The 25,696-nt window shown below is 45.0% G+C and overlaps 1 protein-coding gene and 1 long non-coding RNA gene across 2 annotated transcripts in view; one reads left to right on the top strand and one right to left on the bottom strand.

Moving 5' to 3' along the window:
* LOC125918030 (G1/S-specific cyclin-D2) overlaps positions 1–10,476 on the top strand; it is a 30,526-nt gene extending 20,050 nt beyond the window's left edge. The window contains exon 5 of the mRNA XM_049624093.1: positions 4,957–10,476. Within this exon, the coding sequence (XP_049480050.1) occupies positions 4,957–5,106 (150 nt within the window). The 3' untranslated portion in view covers positions 5,107–10,476. The remainder of the gene's footprint in view (positions 1–4,956) is intronic.
* Positions 1,133–24,949, bottom strand: LOC125918031 (uncharacterized). Its single transcript, XR_007456355.1, has 3 exons — positions 24,248–24,949; positions 2,288–2,362; positions 1,133–1,334 (listed from the first exon to the last, which is right to left on the bottom strand). It is a non-coding gene; the product is annotated as an uncharacterized LOC125918031 (long non-coding RNA).
* Positions 24,950–25,696: the final 747 nt, after the last annotated feature.

Raw genomic sequence — 25,696 nt, 5'->3', positions numbered from 1 at the left:
AAAGCAGAGGTCCCGGAGCCGCTGCACTTTGCATGCACGTAGCATCTTTTCACTGGAAGCTCTGTTGGTTCCCCCCCACTCGTGCCCCCCTCCGCCTCAGCCACTTGGGCTATGACTCCCTCTCTTGGAGATTCTCTGCCCTATATGTCTTTACTTAGAGCTGGGAAGAAGCACAGGGTGTCAGGGGAAGCAGTTCTGAAGCTGGAGGCTTGCCCATTTAAAGCCAGGCTTAGCTTTTAACTAGATGTAACTGGGGGACAAGCAGGCTTTAGTTCTGTTCTCTAGCGGCAAAATGAGGGCATGTGGCTGTCTGAGCTCCAAAAGCCCTTCAGACCCCCAAATTCCCCGATTCTGTAATCGCCTGTGTGTGTTGTCCCACAGTTCTGCCCTTTGGAAATGACCTTAGTTCTGCTCCTCTCCGGCTCTGCCTCCTTTTTCTTTCCAGGCCCCGCTGGATTTGTGGCAGGGTACCCCTCCCTTCAGGTCACCACTTCCCCCACCCCAGGCCCATGCACTGTCCTGCCCTTCTGCTCGGGAGAGCAGGGGCTCCTTGGGCAGGAGTGTGTGAAGTAGGCATGTCTGGCCGCAGGTAGTGGTGCCACCACACATTTTCCTCTTCATCAGCTCACTGGAAGTCCTCATGCTCTTTGCAGGCCCAAGAAGGGCTCCTAACAATATGCTAAAGGCAGGCATTAAAAATACAGAGAGTGAGTTCTGTGTCTGAGCAGGAGGGTGCTGATTTCTCTGTTCCCACCATCACAGACTGTTCGACACTGTTCCTATGAGAGGCTCTTGCCCTGAAGTTTTTCATCTAGATAAGGGTGGTAGTATCTGCAGTTAACAGTCAAGCTGGTAACAGCCAAGTTGTGAAGAAGGGGAACCTGGAGCAGGGTTAGGCAGAGGCCCCAGAAAGCTTTCCAGGAGCGGGGACATGAGTGGCCCCAGAGACATTTAACTTCCTGCTCTGTCCCAGGTGAATCTAGAAGAGAACAGGGAATGGGGTTCAGGGTCCCTCATTTCTGGGATAACTGCTGTAGTCATTACTTAACTCTTCAAGTAAGAGGTATCAAAGGTCAAGAGCTGGCCATCATCAGTAACAGTATAGATTAAAATTAAAACAGGGTTGAAGAAGTGTTTTATACGAAAACTTCCTTCAGTTTATTCGGGAAAGCCTATACACGTGCTTTTGGCTGGAACTTCTATAAATGTGACACTTCATATCTTGAAGGCCCTTGGCTCTGATGTCCAGTAGAAGTGACTGCCAAATGTCCCAGCCTTCCCTGTAGGATTTTTCCAGAACTTTCTTTCCGGTTTCAGGCCGCTGGAGGGGAAGACTAAATACCAGAAACAGTAGAAACATTGGTGACCCACAAGGGAAGACTCTGTACGGCCTGAAATCAGGTTCTTTAGCTTTCCTGAGCTCTGTCTCATTTGGAGGACGATCTTTCTCAGGGATGCTTGGTGTGGCCAATGCAGTGATGATCATGGAATCCTGAGATGGTCGTACCTTGGGGGTGGAAGGTGTGCTGATCCTGATTACCTCCCCATGGCACCCAAATACAGGAAGGAATGCTGGACAGGATTGGCCAGGGGGCATGAGGTTTCCTGGGGAGGGGAAGAGGGGGTGGTGGTGTGGGCAAGGTTTTCTACACAAACTTGACATCAGGAAATCTTCAGCAAATGGCTGTGCCATGGGAAGCCCTCTTTTTAAAGAGGCCTCATTCCTGACACCTGACAGGCATTTCTTTTTTAATTTAATGGCTCAGAGCTATTGTCTGCCCCTTCCCCCTTCTCAATCAGTTGAGAATCCTGCCGTCCTCCTTAGATAACAAAAGCTCTTCACTTGATCTTAGCCGAAAGGCTGAGAAGTGAGGATAACAAAAGCTGTTTTACACTATACCTGCAACTAATATGACACGGTATGTTAATTATACTTCAGATTAAAAAAAAAAAAAAAAAACTCTTTATGCCATATGCTTTGGATAGGATTTGTCTTCCATGGAGGCAAACGTATGGTTACCATCCTTATGGTGTGGAGGGGTTCTGACTCATTCTCCCTGCCTCTTAGAAAAAAACTTGTTTATTTTTTTTTTATTTAGAGAGAGAGAAAGAGCATGAGTGGAGGAGAGGGTCAGGGGAAGAGAGAACCCCAAGCAGGCTCCATGCTCAGTGTGGAGCCCGATGTAGGTCTTGATCCCATGGCCCTGGGATCATGACCTGAGCCGAAATCAGAAGTTGGACATTCAGTCAACTGAGCCACCCAGAAAAGAAACTTTTGTACAATAACCTTCAACAGCTCCTGAAGGACCTCTGTAGTGGAGGGGCGTCCCATAAGAACTGGCTAGATTCAACTTCTTATTCTCTGCAAGGAAAAAGAAAGAGGAAATTAATACTCATTTAAATTCTGCCACCCTGCATTTCTGAATGAGGAGGGGGCTGAAGGAGCCGGAGATGTGAGACGGGGTGTGTGAAGATGGTATTATGCCAACACGGCCTTTAAGAACAAGTCAGCTCCTTCAGATGGTGCTCAAATGGAGAACAGAGCAACCTAATTCCAACTTTGGAAGGAAGACTGGCAGAGTGGGCCCTGCTCTCCATCTCTGACACAGAACCTTCCCAAGGGACAGTCGACCATGGTTTGCTGATGGTCACTTGTTTGCTGTGTTTATCCCCACACTAGCTTTGACTTTATTTATGATCAGTTTTCTTTAGATTGTGTGGCTTTACAGTGTTCAGAAACCCTCACTGAAACATAAGTGCCCTTAGAAACATTATGCCTTTAGGGGCACCTGGGTGGCTTGCTCAGGTCATGATCTCACAGTTCGTGTGTTAGAGCCCCCGCATCGGGCTCTGTGCTGACAGCTCAGAGCCAGGAGCCTGCTTCGGATTCTGTGTCTCCCTCTCCCTCTGCCCTTCCTCCACTCACGCTCTGTCTCTGTCTCTGTCTCTCTTTCTCTCTCACAAAAATAAATAAACATTAAAAAAAATTAAGAAACATTATGCCTTTGGCCTTCACCCCCAAGCATGTTGGGCAAGTGGTAGGTGACCTGGGAGCACAGCCCCTGGAGGCTGAGTCTTGGAGGAGGAACAAAGGGAAGGTAGAGAGGGTCAGACAGGGTGGGGGATGTGACCATGCCACAGAAGTTTGAGAGAGGTTGCTGGGTGCTTGGTTGCCAGTCCCTGAGTCCTCAGCTTGTTTGGGGTGGCACGCAGACCTCTGCAGCCAAGTTCTGTATGTCTTGTGGCGCAATCCACCTCCTGTGGCAGACGCATGGTGCTCCCTTTACCAGTCTGAAGCACATGCTTCTCTGTACCACATCTTAAAGAAATCTAAAGAATTCTTCCAGACTCCAGGCCTGGAATGATCTTCATTCCATAATAAATTGTCATCATTTACTGAGTTTAACAACCTATATATGTGATCTCAGTTGACCTTTACCCTGTGAGCATTTTTTTTTAAATTTTTTTTTTTAACGTTTATTTATTTTTGAGACAGAGAGAGACAGAGTGTGAACAGGGGAGGGGCAGAGAGAGGGGGAGACACAGAATCTGAAACAGGCTCCAGGCTCTGAGCTGTCAGCACAGAGCCTGACGCGGGGCTCAAACTCACAGACTGTGAGATCATGACCTGAGCCGAAGTCGGACGCTTAACCGACTGAGCCACCCAGGCGCCCCTACCCTGTGAGCATTTTTGATCCTTACTTTACAAGTGGACGAAACGTAGCCGCTGCCTACAAGTGCGGTGTGTGGTCGCAAATATTACCGTCCCTCTTTTCATTTTTCTTACATTTTGGGGGATAGCTGTTGTTCCTAACCTTCATTTTCGTAAAAAGCTGTAGTTTGAAATGTGGGATGGACAAGATACGAATGGAAAATTTGGGGGGTATGGAAACCGTGTCCCTGAGTAGTTAGTTCCAACTCTATTTTAGATCTTCGGAAAATAAAGATAATGCTTTTGTGCTTGGCAAACAGTAACTTCTGGGCAGTGAAACTTGCTCAGTGAAACAAACAGAAGGGAAGCATAGATTAAGCTGTGGAAAGACCCAAGCAGAATCCAGTTAACGTATTTTCCATATGTATATGCTGCTTGAGTGCAGAAAAGCAGCCTTGCAAAGGAGTGGGGGAAGATGTCTGGTAAGAATGATTTCTTTAGCTCACACCCACCCCACTTGCTGGAGCAACCAGCCCCTCCCTAGTGACAGCCAGGAGTCGCCTTGGCCTTCCAAGGCACCCGGCTAACAGAAGCATCTGCCTGGGGCAAACCCACTCTGAGTTTTCCCTACCAAATATAGACTATAATATCAAACAATGCTGCAAATTCTTACTTATTTCCAAATTGGACAGTTCAAGTGTCCGGAGTTTTGTAAACATTCTGTGTTGCATTTTTATGAGAATTGAGGGTGGTAAGTAAGCAGAAAAATGTTTTTTTTAAGAACTTAGACCTGGTTTGTGTGAGTACAGTTCAATCCATTCTCTTTGTATCCATTCTTCCAGTGCTACCCTTGCCTAGTTCTGTAGCTGTCTGTGGTGCTGGCCTTTCCTCTCTCCGTCACCTCCCAGTGTCCACAAGCAGAAAGCATCCAGTTGGCACCTTGATTACCAGGTGCTGCGTGTCCATAAGTGTCTCGTCACCTTAGCCAGGTTCTCATGTGCATTCGACTCTCCTGGCCTTCTGCTAAAACATGGATTCTGTTATAGGTTGATCAGGAGTGGGCTGTGATTCTGCATTTGCAACAAGCCTCCCAGGTGGTACTGACGCGGCCGGCTGGGGACGCCCCATGAGTCAGTGTGGTCCCAGGGCACCATGGGGACACACATCTCCTTTACTTCACGTTTCTTACCACTGGGAAACTAGCATGCAATATGCAAGGCTTACATTGTGTACATTTTCTTCAGAAACGCTCTGCACATTGTTGATCTTGCTAACAGCTCTGGTCTGACCCGTTCTCCTTTTAGGACTGCCTCAAAGCCTGCCAGGAGCAGATTGAGGTGGTGCTGCTCAACAGCCTGCAGCAGTTCCGTCAGGACCAGGGGGATGGGTCCAAGTCGGAGGATGAACTGGACCAGGCCAGCACCCCTACAGACGTGCGGGATATTGACCTGTGAGGATGCAGTCGGGCCGAATGGGAGAGACACGTTCACATCTGCTCTCTCCTTCTCTCTGGTTGTGTTTTGTTCTTTATGTTTTAGGATGAAACTTAAAAAAAAAAAAAAAAATTCTGCCCCCACCTAGATCATATTGAAAGATCTTTTAGAAGTGAGAGAAAAAGGTCCTATATAAATGGAATAACTAAAAGCATTTGGTGCCTATTTGAAGTACAACAGAAGGGAATCCCTTGTATATGCGAACAGTTATTGTTTGATTATGTTAAAAGTAATAGTAAAATGCTTACAGGAGACCCTGCAGAGTAGCTAGAGAAAAATGTACGCCTGCAAATATGGGAACAAATTAGAGGAGGCTTTTTTTTTTTTTCATGTTATGAACTAGCACGTACACACCCCTTTTAGGATAATTTCAAGGAACTGCGTGTGCCATTTATGGCGTCATTAGATTGCGAAGCAATGAACTCAAGAAGGAATTAGAAATAAGGGACATGATGGAGGCAGGGAGGACAAAATCTGTTAACGCGGTCGAACCATTTTGGACGTGGAAGCACCTTTGCTCTCGACCACCTGTTTGTCACTAAGTCAGGAGCATAGCTGAATCTCTAGTTGCGAACTCTTGCTGTCTACAGTAGCTGCTACCTAAAAGAGGAGGTTTTATTTTGCCAGTCGGACGCAGGTGATGGGGTCCTGGGTTTCACGTGTCTTTTTGACATCATGCTTCTTCTTCCAAACATGGTTCGTGGCAGACACCACCGTGTTTTTATCAAAAGGGGCAATTTCGCTTTGGGCCATAACCAAAACTCCTATGAAATGGAGGCAGATGGAGACCGAGGGTGGGATCTGGAATGGAATCTTTTCTCTTAATGTATTGAAGAGGGTAATGTGACCTTGGCATCCTTTATTAAAAAAAAAAACAACTGATTTTTGGTGCTGATTGGCATGTCTGGTCCACAGTTTAGCATTGTTATAAACCATTCCATTCGAAAAGCACTTTGAAAAATTGTTCCTGAGGGATAGATGGGATGGTTTATGCAAATCATGCTGGATAGACTCCTCCCTTGTCCTGTGCCCCTCCCCCTCCAGCCCTCAGTCAGGTGACTATTCACTTCTGGTATCTGACATTCTTTGGTACACAGTTCTGGTATCCCTACCAGGACTCAAGAGACACCCCTTTCCACCAACATCCCTGTCACAACATTCCTCCATAAAGCCTACAAACAAAAAGCTGTTACATTTTGATGGCACAGAAGGATCTGAATTCCCACCTATATACTTCTCCTTTGGACATGGAAAGAAAAGTTATTGCTGGTGCAGACAGACAGCTGAATATGAATATCAGAGTGTGGCATTGTGTTCCCTTTTCCGTTTTTTGTTAATTTCATTGCAAAGTTGTATTCAGCGTACTTGAATTTTTTTTTCCTCTCCACTTCTTGGAGGCATTCAGTTAGCAAAGAGGTTGGAGCAACAACTTTTTTTTTTTTTTTTTGCACAATTATAATTGACAGGTAATGAAGCTATTAAAATATTTGCCTTTTTGAGTAAAAAAGAAAAATCAGAACAGGGCTGCTTTGAAGAATTATTTTATACACAGATTCTGCCTTGTTTCGTAGTATGAGGGTTGAAGATGGAGAAAAATCTAAGGGTCTCTTATTTTTCATTTTATTGTGTTCAGTTTTTTATTATTATTTTTTTTTTTTGCGCTGCTAAGAAGCTAAGATCATTCATCCTTATTCACATTAACAGTACCTAGCTGTAATGTTTCACAGAGTGTGCTGCTATTTTATAAACATTTTTATAATATATTATTTTACTGCTTAAATCCCAAGTCCTGAAGTAGATGGTTGAGATAGGAGTTCTTCGTACTGGAAAAGCCCTTCCATAGTTTATTTTCTTCTGGTAGCGTATTCATGGTTGGTTTTTTTTGTTGTTGTTGGTTTTTTTTTTTTTTTTTCCATTTGGGTTTTTTGTTTTTGTTTTTTTTTTCCCTCTCTCTCTCTCTGATCACATTCTTCAAAGACAGAACATTCTTTACCTCAGGTTTACTGGACAAAATCAATAGCTACAAAAGAAAATGATTCACATTTTTGTTTTCATAATACCTCACAGCCGCATAGTTTCTGCTTGGGAGCCATTAGTGTGGGGAAAGAAGTCGGGGAGGAGGCTTCAAGCCCCTCTCAGTGGAGGGTAGGGTGGTTTTGGGTCCTGGGTCTCACACCCAGGGACCTTTTCAGTCATGAAGGTCATCAGGCTTCCATTTTGACTCCGGTATCCTCATCATGATGGAAAAAATACAATAGAACCAAGGGATTTCCCTTCCCCCTTCCCCCCCAAGGCAGACATTCAGCAAAACCTTTATGCAGTGAACTAGGAAGTCATAATTTGCACTTAGGTACCAGGTATCTGGAGACAGATTGAAAAGAATTCCAGCAGGCTATTTGGAGACCCTCATCTTGTGGCCCTTTCGTAAAGCAGGGCTTTCATCTGCTTAGGGTCCTTTCATCTTGAAAGCTTCCCCTCTAGCTTTCCCCTTCCCTGACATGGGCATCCCCAGTGTAGGATAATCTCAGAGGCTCTTCTAGATCTGAATCTGTGGGCATGTGAATCTGCAGCATGTGGTATCGTGGGGGTTCCTTCTCCCCTACCTGTCTCAGACTGCGGCAGGCTGGCACTATGCACAGCCAGCCCCTCTGCTGAGTGGCACTACATGGACTTCAGGCTTTAAATTGCATTGAATTGGCAAGATTGGGAAAATAGGTCAGATAAGTATTGGATTGGTAGTGGAAGGGAGGTGGAGAGGCTGTGTCTCTACAGAGATGCCGTTCCAGAGGAGTCAGTCTCTCTTGAAGTATGTTTGGAAGGGTTCAGGATTTGGTGAGTTAGCATGACCCTAAAATTCTAGGGAGTTTCTGGTAGGGCGGTGAGTTGTGAATTCTGAAGTTTTGGAGAGGAAAGCTGAGCAGCCAGTGTTTTGTCAAGAGCTCACTTTGCACAGGATACTCTTTGGGGCCGTGAGGAGTAACACGGGATGGAAGGATACGTGGTCCCTAAAGTCCTTGGGAGTATTGGAGCCTAAAGAAAGCGAGGTATGAAGTCACTTAACAGTGACTGTCCCTGGCTCAAACAGAAGCAGCAAATGAGAGAACCTGATGAATAAGGAAGGGAACAGGCCTGCAGACTCTCCCTGCAGTCTGTAACTTCCTGGGTGCCACTGGGGTGATCTTTTTCTCCTTCTTGCCCTCGGGGCCTGGTGTGATGGGAGGTGTGGTGTGGCTGATGGGGAAGGTGCTAGTTTGTTTGGCTTTTCTGCCTGCTCCCTCCTTAAAAGAAGGAAGCCTAGATTTGTTAAAGTAGCTGATGCCCTCTCCTTAGATCTTGGTTTCCTTGGTAGGAGTTTTTATGTGACGGAGTTCAGCTCTCCCCCACAGATTTTTTTTTTCCTCTTTCTCACCTCCCACAAATGGGGTTCCAAACCTATTGGTCTTTTTCTACTTTGTTGTCTATCTGTTCTTCCTCCTCTCTGTTTCAGTTTTTGTTTTTTTGTTTTTTGGGGTTTTTTTGTTTTGTTTTTTGGTTTTTTTTGGTCATTGCTATTACTGTTTTTCTCCATCAGTGGGGGCTAAGTTGTTCCCCTAGCCTGCCAAATTTTATTCCCTCCCCTAGTTTGGCCAAATCCCGGGGGCGGGGGAGAAATCCTAGTATGCCAAAAATATATGCTAAGCATAATTCAATTCCATGCAGGTTTGTAACAGCCAAGAAGCCCTGCAGGGTGGAAGCTGGGGACAGGTCCCTCAGTAGAATGTCTTCCCGTGTTGAGAGGAGGGCTCCTCAGAGCAAGGAGCTTGTCTTAGGGGAGGCTTTATTAGGAGAACTGCCCCAGGACCCCACTGAAGAGTTCACCATGTCTTAAAGCCAGATCCCCTTTGGTCTATGTGCTCTGTACAAGAGGCGGGTCAGGTAAAGCAACCCTCACGCTGTCGTCCCTTCGCCAGCAGGATGGGCTCCTCTTCATGGGGAACTGTCGCTTTCCTGCAGTCTGGCACCCTTGGGGCCTTCTACACTACCCCAGGGGCTCTGAGGATGAGGTTAAAGAGCATTAGGCAGGATTGGATGACTTTCTCAAAGAAGGTGGGGGGAATTTTCTCTCCATGGGCCATAGGGGGCAGGGCTGGGAGAAGAAATAGACTTGCACCTTATATCATGTAAATAATGATTTTCTAGTTCAAGAAGATAATATTGGTAGTGTGGGAATGGGAGGGAGGAATGGGGAGGAAGTCTGAGTAAGCCAGTTGGCTTCTAAGCCAAAAGGATTCCTCTTTGTTTATCTTTGAGACAGTCCAACCCTGAGTATAGCTTTAAAAGGGAAATTAGTGCTGAGACGGTAAAGTCCCCTTAAGCCAACAAACTGTAGCTATAGAACGAGTGAGCGCAGGCTTCTAGTGGTGTGGGCTCGGAGCAGTTTTTAAGAGCTACTTGTGCTGTCGTCCGTTTGTACAAAATAGGGCAGGAAGATTCAGGAGGAGGTTTATGACTTTCTCATACCACGTGGCTTTTCACGGTTCTGGATTCTAAACAGCCCAGAACAGTCCTTTCAGCCAGACATTTGTGTGTCTCTGCTTTTAGACTTGGCTGGACTATCAGACCCGATTCTTGGCTCAGGTTTCAAGAAGCCATCAGCAACTGTATCCGTGCACACTGTAGCTGCAGCATGCCTTCCTCTGCCTGCAGCCTACTTTGGGGAAAAAAGTGCCTTACTGACTGTAGACATTACAGCATCCAATGTATTTTGACAGGTGCCTGTCCTTTAAAAAAAAAGTTTTGTTTTGTTTTGTTTTGTTTTTGTTTCTTTTAATTGGGTTTCGTTCTTACCGTTGGCCAACTCTTAAATCCCCAGCAAATCACTGGGCCATTGGATTTTTTCCATTATGTTCATTACCCTTGTACCATGTACCTCAGATCTCTTTCTCTCTCAGTTACAGTTTCTCGTCTTGGACTTCTTTTATTATTATTATAATTTTTTTTTTTTTTTTTTGCTTTAAAATGAGTGTGATGCCATATCGAGTCAATGTTATTCTCTCACAATGTACTCTATAAGAGGTGTGGGTGCTTATTTGGTCAGGATGCTAGCAAGTGCTAAAGTAGCATGATCAGTATAAACAAAAGGTTTTTTAGGAAGTGTGGCAAAAGTGTTTTCTTGGTTATGATGGTGACATGGTATAGTCAGCTGCCTTTTAAGAGGTCCTGTCTGTTCAGTGTTAAGTGATTTTTAAAAATAATGGCCTGTTATTTTGACTAGCTTAAAGATGGATTTGCAAATGGTTTTGGATGCAATTAGGTTATGCTATTTGGACAATAAACTCACCTTGACCTAAATTCTCTGGCCACTTCGACTTATTTCTAGACCAGCAGTCCTCAGAATAGAACATATCTTTTCTCATGTCAGAACTCTGTTGGCAACAATTGGTAGTGGCATAAAACACAAATCTACATGTGTCTGTATTATCACAAGACAAGTAATCTTTTTTTCCCTTTTGGGGCCCCCGTGTAGCCATCTTACGCACTAGATGCCTCAGCCCACCTTTCTTTCCTAAGGTGGGTAGGTCCCTGCTATCACGACTGGGCTTATCCCTGACTTCTGCCAGCTGTTCACTCCTGTTGTGAGTGAGCATCCCTGCCTTGAGAGGCACCAGAGGCCCTGAGTGCCATCTCCAGATTCTATTCTAGGGGGGATGTGAAGAACTCCACCTCTGTAGTTTTCTTGACTCCATTCTGCTACTCTTCGTGGCGCCCCACTGATAACTCTCCCAGGAGGACTGGGCCATAGATACCCTTTGGCGGGGTGGGGTACGGCAGAGCCTAGGAAGGGGGTGAGAGAGTCCACACTTTCATGAATTGCCAGGCTCTGTTCCTAGCTGCTCCTGGACCACAGCTCCTCAGACCAGCTTCTGAGGGTAATGCAAAAGGCAATGGCTTCATGGCCATTTTGATGTTGCTATAAACACTCATGCTCTCTATAGATCCCTGTCTCTTTCAAAGTGACTAGAGGCTGTTTTCCCGTTTAATTCTGACCTGAGTTGCAATTGGTCATTGGGAAAGTCCAGATTAAGACATTGCCAGTTATTCTCCACCAACTCCACTTAACAGGATTTCTAATCTTACAAGGACCCTAGAAAATTCCCTTTGTCTCCATTCCCCCACTGATAACCACCATTCTTGGAGACAAGCAGGGATAACTTTGTTCTTGGGTTTCTGCCTAGTGGAGTCCGTAAGGCCTCTTGGGAGTTTCCAAGGACCCCAGTTGCCACTCCTAACCATCCTTGGAATTCTCTTCTGCAAGACCCGTTGTACAGCCAGGTCCCTCCCTCCCACCCCTCCCCCATCTGTTTGTCCTGCAGTGTCGCCGTGCCTGTCTGTTACAGGACAACACCACTCCTTCCAAATGCCTTCCAGTAACCCCGAGGGCTTCTCCAGTTCAGAACTGTGGATGTCTAAGTGTGGGAAGAAGACAAGGCAGGCGCTACATTCCACACAGCTGGCTATTGATAAATCTAAGGTCCCCTTTACAGGTTCTTTCAGAGCCATTTCATCCTACACTTGAAAAATCTCTAACCTGAGACACAAGTGCCCTTTGTGAAAGTGGAAGTTTGTGATGGAGTGAAGAACCAGAAATCTCAGGTCTTTTGTGCTCTGGTGACTACTTTTGTATTTCTTATGACTTTCCAAAGATCTGGAAGTTTTATGCAGGACACAGAGGTAACACCAGAATAAACTGTTCCAGTTGGCTTAGTAATCTTCTCAACACACTGTCATGAAGCGAGTATTCAAAACTGAATATTGCACCAGACTGTTTCTCCCCTGCCCTTACAGCAGTAACGACAGCAAAACAACTGGTGACCATGAATGTGAAGGTCCAGCCTATCCGTAGCCAACACTTGTGCAAGGCCTATGCTGAGTCTTTAAGGAAGAGCAGAGAAAAAACCCGTGCCCTGCGGCTAAGGAGCTTTCAATGGGGAAACAAAACACACAGCCGATAAGACTGCGTGGAGCTCTAACAGCAAAGGCCAGGGCGCCCCAAGTGTGGGAGGGGACACTTTCTGAGATGGGACAGGTTTCCTCAAACAAATGAGGTTTAGGAAAACAGTTTTGGTAAGACGCAGCATAATTTGGAAAACAGTAGAAACAACAGTTTGGCCTTTTCCAAAAAATAAGGGGATGGGAAGAGAATGAGTAACGCACATTAAAATATGAAGAGAAAATATTCAAAAAGCTTAAGAACACATATAGTGAATTTGAAATGCCGTAAACAGACGCTGTCCTCACGAAACAGGATGAACATGGCAACAGACACTCATTTTTGAGTCCTACCTACCCAATTTCTCCTAGGCTTAAAGAACTAAGGCTGGCACTTTGAAGATGATGGACTGGAGGGTTTCATGCTCTGGGCTCTGAGGGCCTCCCCAACACGGAGGAGGGGCAGAGTCTATCAGCTCTGACCCAAGGCTCAGTCCAGCAGAACTAAGTTGCCTGAAAAAACAGCAAGACAGAATTCCGCTGGCCCCTCTGGCCCCACCTCAGTATTCCCACTAGAGCCTTGAGTTTCTGCTTATCCAAAACATGGCTTCCGTTTCATGTGTGGTGATTTGCTTTGGCTCTGGCTTCAACTGGTCACCCCCTGACTACTTCAACTGGTCATCCCTGACTACCCTCCGGCCTTTGTAGGAGTCAACATACAGGTCTAAACATGCGGTGCTTCCTGGGAAATCCACAAGGTGGCACTAATACCACAGACAGGAACAACTTAGAAAAAAATGCTTGTGTGAACAGGTGTAGGATGACTGCCCAGAAGGAACCCCTGTTTCCGGCCACCAGAGGGACCAGCAATTCCCTCACCTGCTTCTCTGTTACTACTACATTCTGACTCCATCTGGAAGGGGCTGGTGTGATTCATGACTTCTGACTCTCTTCAGTGATTGGCAAACTGGCAGCCTGCAGACACATTTAGTTGACTCTCACCATGATTTAAATTGCCTTGGACTTACTTGCCAATGTAAGATGAGAGCTTCCACATAAAAGTCAGGATTTTAACTACTCTTGCTAAATCCACGTCCCGGCAACGACAGGCCCAAGGGACAATAAGGGCTGCAGCCAATGATGGTCTGACCCGTTTTCTGCCCCCTAGCATCCACTGAGCTTGACTCACTCATTGATGTCACCTGCCTGTCCCCTACTGTGTTTGCCACTCTGCAGCCTAAAATATGTCAGTCTTAACCTCTCTGCTATGATGTAAGACCCCTATAAGTCCCAGGTGGAACAGGCCTGGGATCCTTAGTCCACTTTTCTGCCCCAAATAAAGACCTCTACTCCCCATGAGCCTTCAGAATTGCTTTTCTCTCTTTATGGGTTTTTAGATCAGATAACCAGGGGCTGGGCCAGATTTTGAAATTCCTTTGAGACCCCTGTGCTCAGTCCACACTGGGGTCTGCAGGTGGGCCAGGTGGACAGGGTTCAAGATCAGCTTTTTCTTTGTTTGTTTTTGTAGGCTCTTTTCATTTTCATGGTACCTCAATGACCCCATGAGAAGATGCACCTGTAAGATTTTTCAATCTGTTGAAATAGTACAGGGGCTCAGTCAGAGGAGCATGCGACTCTTGATCTTAGGGTCATGAGTTTGAGCCCCACGTTGGGTGTGGGGCATAAATAAATTTACTTGAATAAATTAATTTTTTACAAAAAGGAAAAGCACAAATACCATGGCTGTTTCAGTATCCTGTCCCTTAAAATGATGACTTTTTATCCCCTCCTTTCACATGTGGGGCTCCTGGACACTGCTCATTCCTCCAACAGACTGCACGGGGCTGGTTAGATGCCAGGCATTCTGCACCAAACACTTCATTCAACAGATGTTTCTTCAGTACCTGCTTTTCCAGGAACGACGTCCCTGCACTGCTTGGTCTCGGTGGTTAATGGCAGAAACAGAGAAGTCACACAATGGCTGCTACTTGAGCGTGGTGGCAAAGAAGAGGGTGGTCTCGTGGGCTGCCTGCTCTGGAATCCCCATTGGTCTACCCACTAGCTTTGTAGCCTTGGGCATGTCACTTTTCCCTTCAGTGAGTCTGTTCCCTCATCTGTGAAATGGGGTGAGATAATAACAGTACCTCGTGAGTTAACTCATTGGAGCACTTCCTCATGCCTGGCACACAGCCAGAGCTTGATGAACGGTAGCAGTCCCCAGGCTAAAGTGGCATATGAGACAGGCACCTAATTCGGTCTTTTGAAAAATTAATGTCACAGGTACCAATTGTTTAGCTACTCAACACAGCCAACATAGGCACTGAGATGAGGGAGGCTTTTAGATAACTAGCAGCTAAGTGCTTTTTGTGAGATTTTAAAAGAGCTTTTCATGAGCATCCTATGTAATCCTCACAACTTGCTATGCATCTGATACTTCATTTTGTAGCTAAGTGACTTGAGGGTCACACAGCTCACAATAAGGAATCAGAGTAGGACCAGAACCCGGATGTGGCTCACTTAGATACCACATATCTCCTGCCACGCCGGGCTGCTTGACTTATTTGTATTTTGCTTACTGAGGATTGAGCTGAGAGAGTGAGACTTTCAGCCGAGGTGGGGTGGATTGGATGATACTGCTTGTTGAAATCGCCAGGTGGAATGTCACCTTCAGTGAAGACAAGGTCCAAGAAGAAAGAAAAGGGCCTTACGGTCTAAGGAGAAGTTTTGGTGGATTTATATCCTGGAAGTAGCATTTTCTTTCCCAGCATTTTGCCTTGCTTCTTGGTTATTCTTCACAGTGATTCTGTTCAGGTTCCTCTCAGTACATGTGGTTTATACAAGTGTAGCCACTGCGATTGTCAACCAGAGCTCACAGGAGCAGGAATGCAATAGTTTTTCCCTAAAACTAGTTTTGACCGGAAGACTCTGCCTCTCAGGCCGTTCTTAGTGTGCTTTCTGCCTTCCTAGGTTTGCATTCTTGTTTGGGTTTGCCTAGCCCCAGCACTCAGGGTGTGATGGAGGGGTGGGGTGGAAGTGATCCTGAGGCCTCCAGTTCAAGCCTGCAGAGCCCCTTCGGGATCAATGACTGCATACAGAAGTAAGTAGATTCTCAAAGTCTTGGTTGATATTTGTAGCCATTAAAAAATTTTAAGTGTGTGAGTATTGGCCACTCCCTTGCAACCTTGCTATCCACTTACAAGCAAACCTTGGGCTAAATTTTGCAGCACATCCATGCAGACATTTAGCAGACACACAGAAGGCCCTAAATGCTTCACACCGTCTGTCCTCCAGTGCTGTAACAGCACAGGGTTCTGTCTCTACCACTACCTTGCATGAAGGTTTCATTCCTCTAGGTAAATGTTCCAAAGGTAGGATTATCTGACCTTTAGAGTCAGCAAAAGGAACCAGAAGGCCTCCTGATCCTATGGCTGGACAGAGGGCTATTTAACGTATGAGGTTCCATGACACCCTGAGGGTTTAGGCCAGTCCCCCTAGATCCCTCATTCTGTTTATTCGGAGGTGAGGAGTGTCTAATATACCTATTTGGATTTCAGTGAGGCCCATAACTAACTTGCACTGTTAGAGTTGACAGGCTGCTATTTTCACCAATACAATCTCATTTCTGAAATTCAGGATATTAATTAAAGTATCCATTATAAATCAAGACTCAGATAACTGAAGTTCTTGTGGACTATGGTTCTTCTGATTAGGATACCTGTGGACCAGGGGCATCTGGTTGGCTCAGTCGGTTAAGTGTCTGCCTCTTGATTTTGGCTCAAGTCATGATCTCATGGTTTGTGGGTTCGAGCCACACATGGGGCTCTGCACTGACAGCCTGGAGCCTGCTTGGGACTGTCTGTCTCCCTCTCTGTCTGCCCCTCCTCTGATCTTTTTGAAAAATAAATAAATGAACATTAAACAAAAAAAGGATACCTGTGGACCACCCCTAGATTGTACATCCTTGATTAGGATGTGTTATGAACTAAATGTTTGTGTCCCCCCTCACCCCCAAATTCATATGTTGACTCTTTATCACCAGTGTAATGGTATTGCAGGTGAGGCCTTTGGGAGGTGATTGGGTCACGGATGGGATTAGGGCCCTTGAAAGAAGAAGCCAGAGGGCTAGCTAGCTCTCTCTCCACCTTGTGAGGATACAAAGAGAAACAGGTGGTCTGCAGCCCAGAAGAGGGCTCTCTCCAGAACCTGACTGTACTAGCACCCAGCCCGGGATGTCCAGCTTCCAGAATGGTAAGAGATCAACAACATCTGCTGTTTAAGCCACCCTGTCAGTGGTGTTCTGGTACAGCAGCTGGAGCCAACCAAGACAGAATGCTTGTGGTATCTGGGTTATAGCTTACCTGAATCACCCATACAGGCCATATATTCTATAATGTTTAAAGAAAACTGCAGACATTGCAAATGGGCCTTTCTTGGTGACGTTTTGCTGCTCTTGGATGTAAAAGAAATACTCTGCTGTTCCCACATGATGCTGGGGCTTGGAACTAAAAGATTATTGTGGGCTCTGTCCAGGGCACTGCACAGCTACCGCTTCTCTGGGGGTCTCTCCCCCTGACCTGGGGAGCTCCTCCTGGGAAAGGAGCATGGGATCCTTTCCCCCCAAGCCCCAAAACTTATGTCATTTACAAATCACATCACCATGGAGTGCCTGGGTGGCTCAGTCAGTTAAGTGTCTGACTTTGACACAGGTCATGATCCCACGGCTCTTGAGTTTGAGCCCTGCATCGGGCTTGTTGACATGAATGCAGAGCCTGCTTCGGGTCTTCTGTCCCCGCCCCTCGCCGCCTCCCTCCTTCCCCCCTTGCTCTCTCTCTTAAAAATAAAAATTAATGAATTAAAAAAATCATGTCACTAGTTTGTCCCTATTTCTCAGGGACCCACCAATATGGAGAATCCTAGTTCATTCAGGGAAGGGAGCCTTCTCATCACCTTTGTGTAAGCCTTTGTTTCTGTCAAGATTATTTCATTATCCTTGGGGGAGAGATTCTTTTCCTAGGCTCTTTATTGTCACTTTCCCTTTCCTGAAAAAGGGGACACAGGATAAAGTACCAAAAAATGCAGGGGACAAATACTGGAGGAAAAACACTGAGTACTGTTTCAAAAAATACCATCCTACCAGGGATGCAGGAGTTGGGGACCCTCATGGGTCCATGACACTCTTAGGTTAGGGTTGCCCAGCAGGGGAGGCATTGAAGTGGTCCAAGAACTTGGGCTTCTGCAACTTTATATTCATGGCTCAGTTCAATGAGCCTCTGGGCATTTTGGTCAATACTTTCCTGGAAGGTCTTGATGCCTTAGATATCGTATAAGCAATCATTCAGGGGCACCTGGCTTGTTCAGCTGGAAGAGTGTGTGACTCTTGATCTTGGGGTCATGAGTTTGAGCCCCATGTTGGGCGTGGAGATTACTAAAAAAAATAATAATAATAAAGGAAAAGAAAAAGCAATCATAACTTACATTTTCCATATGTCTCTGTAAAATCAAAATGAAGACACTATGGAAAATTTGCTTTGCTATGGCATTTTCTACTGCCTTACTTGCTTCACACTCTACATCTTTCTAGATACTAGGACCAAGAGACCAAGATTTTAGGGTCCTAAGTCTTCTCTTTTTCTTAGCATTTTGTCCAGGCTGTGGCAAAAGCAAGAGCCTTGACCTTCCCACTCGCCACCTCCCTAGTACTTCCTATTTGCCTGGAGTACTACTGACTGTACCATACATTTGTATGTTTCATACAGACTGTCATGTGTATTGTGATGGGGAGAGTCAGGGTGCCATAGTGGAAAGAGTCTCACTTAAGCAAGAAGATCTGCCTTTGGATCCCAAGGCTGCCACTGTATGAGCTCTGAGACTGTTCTTTTATAAAACAGGAGACCTCGCTGGATTAAGAGGATTAAGTGAGGCAGTCTGTGTAAAGTGTACTACACAGCAAGAACAAGAATGGGCTAGTCCGGGGGCGCCTGGGTGGCTCAGTCGGTTAAGCGTCCGACTTCAGCTCAGGTCACGATCTCGCGGTCCGCGAGTTCCAGCCCCGCGTCGGGCTCTGGGCTGATGGCTCAGAGCCTGGAGCTTGCTTCCGATTCTGTGTCTCCCTCTCTCTCTGCCCCTCCCCCGTTCATGCTGTGTCTCTCTCTGCCTCAAAAATAAATAAAAAGTTAAAAAAAAAAAAAATTAAAAAAAAAAAAATAAGAATGGGCTAGTCCGATACATGCAAACACATCAATACTGTGTGAATTGTTTTTAAAGGTGTTATATATGCATATGTTAATTTTTCAAAAGGTCAGCGGTGGAGGGGGAAATGTTGTTTTTCTGTGGATCCTGCTAGAGGAGAGTACTCTTGATACCATAGCAGTGAAACTGTAAGCATTTATAACCTTCATTGTATCCCCTCCGTGCTGCTGCCATTCTTCCAAATAGCAATGAACTTGGGCTTGGGGAGACTTCTTTTCCCCACTAAGTGACAGGCTCAAAGGCAAGGCATGAAAAGGGATTAGTGGATACATGTATTCAAATAAAGGGGAGTTCCCCAGAAGCACGTCAGGCTGAGAAGGCATCCTTCGACTGTCCATCAGTAGAAAAGCTATTTGACTGACAGATATGATTTTTTGGAACGAGCAATAATGGAGAACTATGGGTGACAGATGTCAGATGCTGGCAGAGCGGCTGCCAAAACAAATCTCCCTCCACCTTCAGACATCAAGCTGATGGAGGACTGGGCACAGTTGGACTGGCAGCCCCTTCTCACTCGGATCATCGGTCACATTATTATTTCTCAGTCACTGGACAAAGCAGATGGTTTACCATGTATTTGTGATTTTGTGTTGGCCTAGAAATTCTGTGTTTCCATCAGGGTACAGCATGTAATCAATTATGACAGTGGGTGGTGCAAGAAAATCCCTGCCAGTAAAAGTTGAAGACTTTCTCTTTTATTAAATTTGCATAAACCACTATAATTTCCAACTTGAAAGCAATAGTGGGACAAAGCAAAGTAGTGTTGTTAGAAATAACTTGGGTAATTGCAAAACCACAATTCTCAGTTGGTCCTGGAGTCTCTCAGTTCGTACTGATATCTGATGTCAGTTTTGTCTGTCCAGTTTTAGTCTTAAAATTTTCTTGTCTCTATTCTGGTCTTAAAGAACTTTATCTTAGAATCATAAAGTGACATAATCAGAGCCAAAGTCTGTAAAAGTAAACAGAATAAATCAAGAATACACATACCCATCAACTCAGATTTCTTTTTGAATATTCAGCTCTACTCTATTAAATGGTAATAATACTAAATTGGCTTGCCTTAGCATGTGAGTGGCTACATACAAAGAACAATATATACATTCTCTCTCATCTGCCCTCTGAATAATTTTCTTTGTGAAAGACCTCTCACATATATTTATGGAAAAAAATCCTTTAGTAATAAAAGAGCACAAGAATTTTTAACATTATAAATATTGCCTAGAGAAATCTTTGACACAAATAACATGTTTCTTCTTGTCTTTTTTTTAAATGCCTGAATTTTTTCTTATAAAATCAGTCTCAGTGAATAGTTTTCTATCTTACCCTTCCCGCCACCGCCCCCACCTTCCATTTATTCACCTATCAGGGGAATGTTACCATATTATTAGATATTCTTTAGGAACATGATTTCCAATGATGGCAAATATTGTTTGAGTTCGTAAATTGTGTCTGGCACTGTTCTAGGCACTGAAGACATGAAAAAGAACATGATAGTCCCTAGCCTCAAGGAATTTATATTCTAGCAGAGACAGGTGATAAACCTGTAAAAACAGTGAATAAGTGATATAGTTCCAGATAAAATACGATGATAGATGGTGACTGGCAGGCTACTTTGCTTGAGGGAAGCCCTCTTGATGAGGTGACTTGAGTTAGGATTGGGAAGCTGAGAAGGAGAAAAGCACTCAATGTCTTGGGAAAGAACTTTGTAAGCAGAAGTAACAAAAAATGCAAGGACCCTGAGACATGAGTGAGCATGTCATGGTCTAGGAACAGAAGCATTATAGCTGGAGCTTGGTGGGGAGGGGGAGTGAATAGGGAAATGAGTTTAGAGATCTAGAGGGGACCCAAGTCACCTTGGCCTTGTGGGAGGTTGGATAAGGAGGTGGGACTTTATTCTAGTGGCGATAAGACTCCATTAGAGAATTTTCCAGCAAGGGGCTGGCACGATGTGATTATAAAGATATCACTTTGGCAGCTGAGTAGGAGATGGTGTATGGTATACAAGAGCACAGGCAGCAGAGCTGTGTTAACAAGCTCTCACAATCATCCAGGCAAGAGACAACGAAGCTCAGGACAGGATGTAGTAAGGTCACAAGGAAGAGGGAAGAGTGATGGACTCAACACATAACTTGGTGATAAACCCCATAGAAATTTTTTTTAAGTTTTAGATTTATGTATTGACTTATGAAGATTTGAACAACACAATAAATAAACTTAATTAGACATGCAAAGAGCTTTGCATCCAATGACGAGTGAACCCATATTCTTCATGAGCACACATGAGACATTTACACAAAACGACCACGGACTAGATGACAAAAATGAGTCTCTAAAGTTTCAAAGATGTGCATCTTCAAAGATCTTTGAAGTACTGTAGATATAAGTCTATTACTTTTAGTGTTAATCTCAGAATAAGAAAAGAAAAACCCTTTAGTTAAAAAACTTATAAACAAGAAGAATAGAAATTTCATGACTCCTATTAACCAACAGGCCAGCATTTGGTACCAGTATAATTAATTTCACCCTTAATGCTATTGTTGAAAGTATTTAAGTGCCTGGGAAACCCATGCTCTCTTTCCTCCCTGATCTTACATTCTGAGTAGATCAAGCCCTTTCACACTTGGCGCATCTTCAGTGAAGACTATAATTAAATCTTTATTTGAAAACATGACTAAAAGTCCAGCACTCCCTGCATTACAGAGGCTACAGGAATTTGTGGTGAATTTGATGGGGAGTGTTAGGTTAAGGTATAGAATCAAGGATTACATGGGCAACTGGGTACTGCCATGAGATGAGAAAAACTTGAGGAGTGAGTGGTCTTAGGAGGTAAACATTAAAGATTCTGTGTGGGAAAAGTTAGCCCCAGAGGCCTGTTGGAGCTCCAAGTGAAGATGCTGGGTGGGTAACTGGACAAATGTAGGTGGAGATTGGGGGAACTTGCAGACTAGAGAAATAAATAACATCTATACACTGGATAGGATCACCTAGGAGACTGCATAGTTAAGGAGAAAAAGAGAGCTAAGGGCAGAATCCTGGGATACGCCAACATGCACAGTATTTATGGCATTGTCCACTTGCAGGCCTTTATGTGTTCCCCACATTTCCTGTCACATTTGCAGTTAAATAGGGCCATGTCAATAGCTCTGGACAATGCATGGAGGAAGCATCTAAGAACTGGTTCAAGACCTTCAGTTGTTCTCCTCTCCTGCCCCAGGAATCATGAATCTATATGTTGCAACTGATGTCTGTCAGCCATAATCTCTGAGTAACTACATGGAACAAAGCCCCTTTCTGATCCATGTTAGACATGTTACATGACAGAGAAACTATTATTATGTGTTAAGCCATGGCAAACTTCAGGGTTAATTTGTTACCTCAGCATACCTTGGCTGATCCTAATTCAGAATTCCGTCATATGCCATACCATAACAAAGCACTATTTTTCATTAAAAAAAGGGGGGGAGCATATGTGATTTGATAGGTTGCCAACAAAAGTATATCAGTGGTTATTTAAAACTTCTAGCAAAACAAAATTTAAACAAATTCCTTGTTCATTTTAGAAGCTGAAGAGCAATTCCAGAACTGTTGAGTGAATAATGCAAGATTATGTCCATTCTTTCCAAGATCCTCATCTCTCACCTATTTTCTTTTTCTGATTCTTAAAGTTTATGAAACATTCTTTTTATGCACATTTCTTGGAAAATTCTTTATGTTAATATTGGTGCTTTATAATTTTCTAAATTTCTCCTAGATTAATACTCTCCCATTCATCAGCTAATTTTTTAGATGTATGATTCATTTGACAAATTGATCATAACAAATATACCTCATTCATTCATTTAATAAATTTTAATTTAGTCTCTATTGTCTTTTAAACATTTTGATAGGAGCCAGGGAGAGAATGAAACATGGTCAGTACTTACTTTATGTCATGATCTCATAGTTTGTGGGTTTGAGCTCCGTGTCCGGCTCTGTGCTGACAGCTCAGAGCCTGGAGCCTGCTTCAGATTCTGTCTCTCTCTCTTTCTCTGCCCCTTCCCTGCTCGTGCTCTGTCTCTCTGTCTCTCAAAAATAAATGTTAAAAAAAAAAAAAAAAAAAAAAAGAAATGTACTCAGACTACCTTAAAGAGAAAGAGATTTTATTGTAAAAATAGAACCTTCAAAGTATCTGGTATTATGGCAGCCTGCGGGACTAGGGGCCAGGTAGTCTCCGTGTTACACACTTATGTCTACTTCTGTCTTTTTTTTTTTTTTTTTCTCTTTCTGATTTCTTCCATTACCTTTGCCTGTTCTTACTCCCTACTCTGTAAATCTGTTCTCAAGCTTGTATTATTTGTGGTTTGTTTCTTCATAGCTTCAATCTGCATGCTCCCTTATAGTTAAATCTTATGGTTTCTCTACCTAATTAATTTCCTTTTTCTAGTTCAAACTTCCAGGAGAATCTGTTGGACTGCTTCATTCATTCATTCAGGCATTCAGAACATTTATATGAACTACCTACTATGTGTAGGCAATGTATCCCTATGGTAATTTGGGCCCCCTTTTAGAACTCTGAATTATCCCTCCTCTCTCATTCCAAAACTGACTGTTCCCTGGGATCTTGCTAGGGATGCTGAATTTGGCCTCCATTCCCAATCTACTAAATCAGAATCTTATTTTAAGATGATCCCCAGGTTATTTGTATGCCCATTCAAGTTCGAGAAGCACTGTTTTAAAGTTCTAGTTCTCAAAGCTGGCTGTACAGTGGAAACATTTGGGGATTAAAAAAAAAAAATACCGATGCCTGGATCCTTCCTGCAGAAGTTCAGATTTAATTTTCTGGGGTGCGGCACTCAAAAGGTGCTAGATGATTCCAATGTGTAGGCAGGTTTGAAAATCTCCGAATCAGTCCTGTGTCACCACTGACCAACTGTAAGCCTAGAATAATTGCTTAGTTTCTCTCTAGGCCAGATTCCTTGTATCTTAAGTGAAGATACCCTGTTTACCTCAGAGTTGTTCTGAGAGACAAATGTGATCACACATGTAAAACATTTGAAATGTGTGCCTATAAATCCCATGCATCACTTAAGTTCTTTAAACCCAACTTTTCATATATAATTGGAGAGAAATGCATTATCATATATGAGAAGTTAAGTAAAAATGCATGGAAAACAATGTAAAAGTTAACATCATTAAACTTTGTCATTGTAAAGCTAACACGAGTAAGCTTTACCTGTTATCCCATTTTACTTATCATATAACTGAGAGAGAGGTTAAGTAGCTCTCTCAAGACCCTGAAAGCTGTAAAAGAAACATTATTCACCAGATGCTCTTCAAAAATGACAGGGGAACCTTAAGACCATTGCAACTGGGGTCAAGACTATTGCAATGTGTCAGAGAGACTGAATTCAACTCCAAGTACAACAGGCACCAATAGGGTTTATTGCCAGGGGTCAGGGCGAGGGAGGGAATGGAAACTTATTAACAGGAAGTTGGTTAGATATCAAGGTTGAGGGGGAAGAGGAGCTCCATTAAATACCAAGGGTGGAGGAAGAGGAGCTTGATTAGATACTAAAGGTAAGGGGATTCTTGATAAACTGGCTTCGCAGAAGTCTTTGGTAAAACCGGGCTCAGCAGGCCAAGAATGAGGCCCAGTCTGGAAGAGCGCTCAAAAAAAAAAAAATCTGATTTCAGTTTGCTGCAGGACTGTGCCTGTCGAGGCGGGGAGAGGAACTAGGTGGATCTAAATCCGCAGAACTTGCTGACCCTACATCCCCAGTATTACGGGTTAACAGTAAAACCTCATACGACCCAATGTGTCTGGCGCTGTACACTCCGGAAGTAAGACTACTAGCTGCATTCCTGCTTCAAATGAAATCAACTCCACATCCGTGCCCCAGCTCACCCTTCTATCCGGAGTCTCCAGGATCCAAACTTGCCCGGGCAAGAACCGCCTCCACTGCGGACTCCAGGGCTGGCCCCGCAAGCACCTGCCGCGCGCCAATCACAGGCCTGCGCGCAGGGGCGCAAGCGCCACGGCCCTGGGCGGGGCCTCGTTGCTTACCATTCTCCGCCGCCCTGTCGGCCTCTCGCCGCCCTGATTGGCGCTCCTGGAATGACGTAGACGGCCGCCTCGGCCTATGGTGGCGGAGCCGGCCGGCCGGCAGGTTTGGCGGAAGTGGTGTGGGCGAGGTGTCCTGCAGTGCGGAGAAGCCTCGCGCCGGAGGGTGCTGGGCACGCGAGCTGCGCCGGGGCCATCACTTCCCCTCCCTCCGGGCGCCCGGAAGATGACCCGCTTCGCGCTGACCGTTGTGCGGCAGTGAGTATTGCCGTCGCAGGGTGCCCTTGTCGCCTTCTCGTCAGGGAGTTGTTGAGGAGTGGGTGAAGAGACCGTTGACCTGTCACCCCTCCTCTTCCCTGCTTGCTCGCCCTTCGGAGGGTTGGACCCCTCTTCCCCCGGCGCCCCTGAGCCGGGAAGGCGGGTCGTAAATATCTGGAGTCCGGCGTTACAGATGAGCACGCTGAGGTCCGGAGGAGTAAACGGCCGAGGTTCGCAGCCACTTGGCGGAGTTAAAGCTGAAAAAAGCCAGCCTTGGCTCCGGACTTCGTGCGCCGCTGGTTGCTCCCCCCCCCCCCCCAACGGATCCTAAAGAGTTTGCGGGATAGCTCGTCCCAGGCCCGTATTTGTGTGCTGGCTGCCTTCCGCCGCTGTCTCCCTCCATCTGTGCTGCACCCCCGCCCCTCGCTTGCCAGGGCAGCCGCAGGCGTGGACCTGAGATTTAGTTCTTCCCTCCCGAGATCACACTGCTGGCGGCGGCGGAGGGCCTCCACCCTCGTTTCTGCAACCCGCATCACTCCGAACAAATATTTTTATCATAACATTCCACGGTGGAGCTGAAAGCTGCTACGTCTTCATGTCTCTTATCTTTTTCCTTCGTAACGCTTCTTTGCCGACTGTTAATGGAAGTGCAGTGCAGGGTGGTTAAGACCACAGATTTTTCAAGCAGGATAGACCTGGGTTAGAATCCGGGCTCTGGTTAGGAGGAACCTTGTAACCGCGGCTTCCGTTAACGTAATCTTTACGACGTCAGTTTGCTAATACATAAAATGGGGGTAGTGAAAATACCTGCCTCACTAGTGTGAGGCAGAGTGCATAGTGCAACGGAGGGGGAGAAATGTGTCTCAAGAACTAAATAACTTCTAATTCTGTAAGAGCATCTGTAATAAAAATGTAGTCAGTCCTCAGGATGTATGTATAATTTTATCAGACCCGCATTTTGAATATGTGCTAGGTGCCCGTGGACTGGATTATACAGGTAAATAAGATACGGTTTTTGACTTCCAGAGTTCACAA

This window comes from Panthera uncia, unplaced genomic scaffold (genome assembly GCF_023721935.1).
Source record: "Panthera uncia isolate 11264 unplaced genomic scaffold, Puncia_PCG_1.0 HiC_scaffold_389, whole genome shotgun sequence".
Lineage (NCBI taxonomy): Eukaryota > Metazoa > Chordata > Mammalia > Carnivora > Felidae > Panthera > Panthera uncia.
The sequence above is the reverse complement of the archived record's forward strand: the minus strand, read 5'-3'. Positions and strand labels throughout refer to the sequence as shown.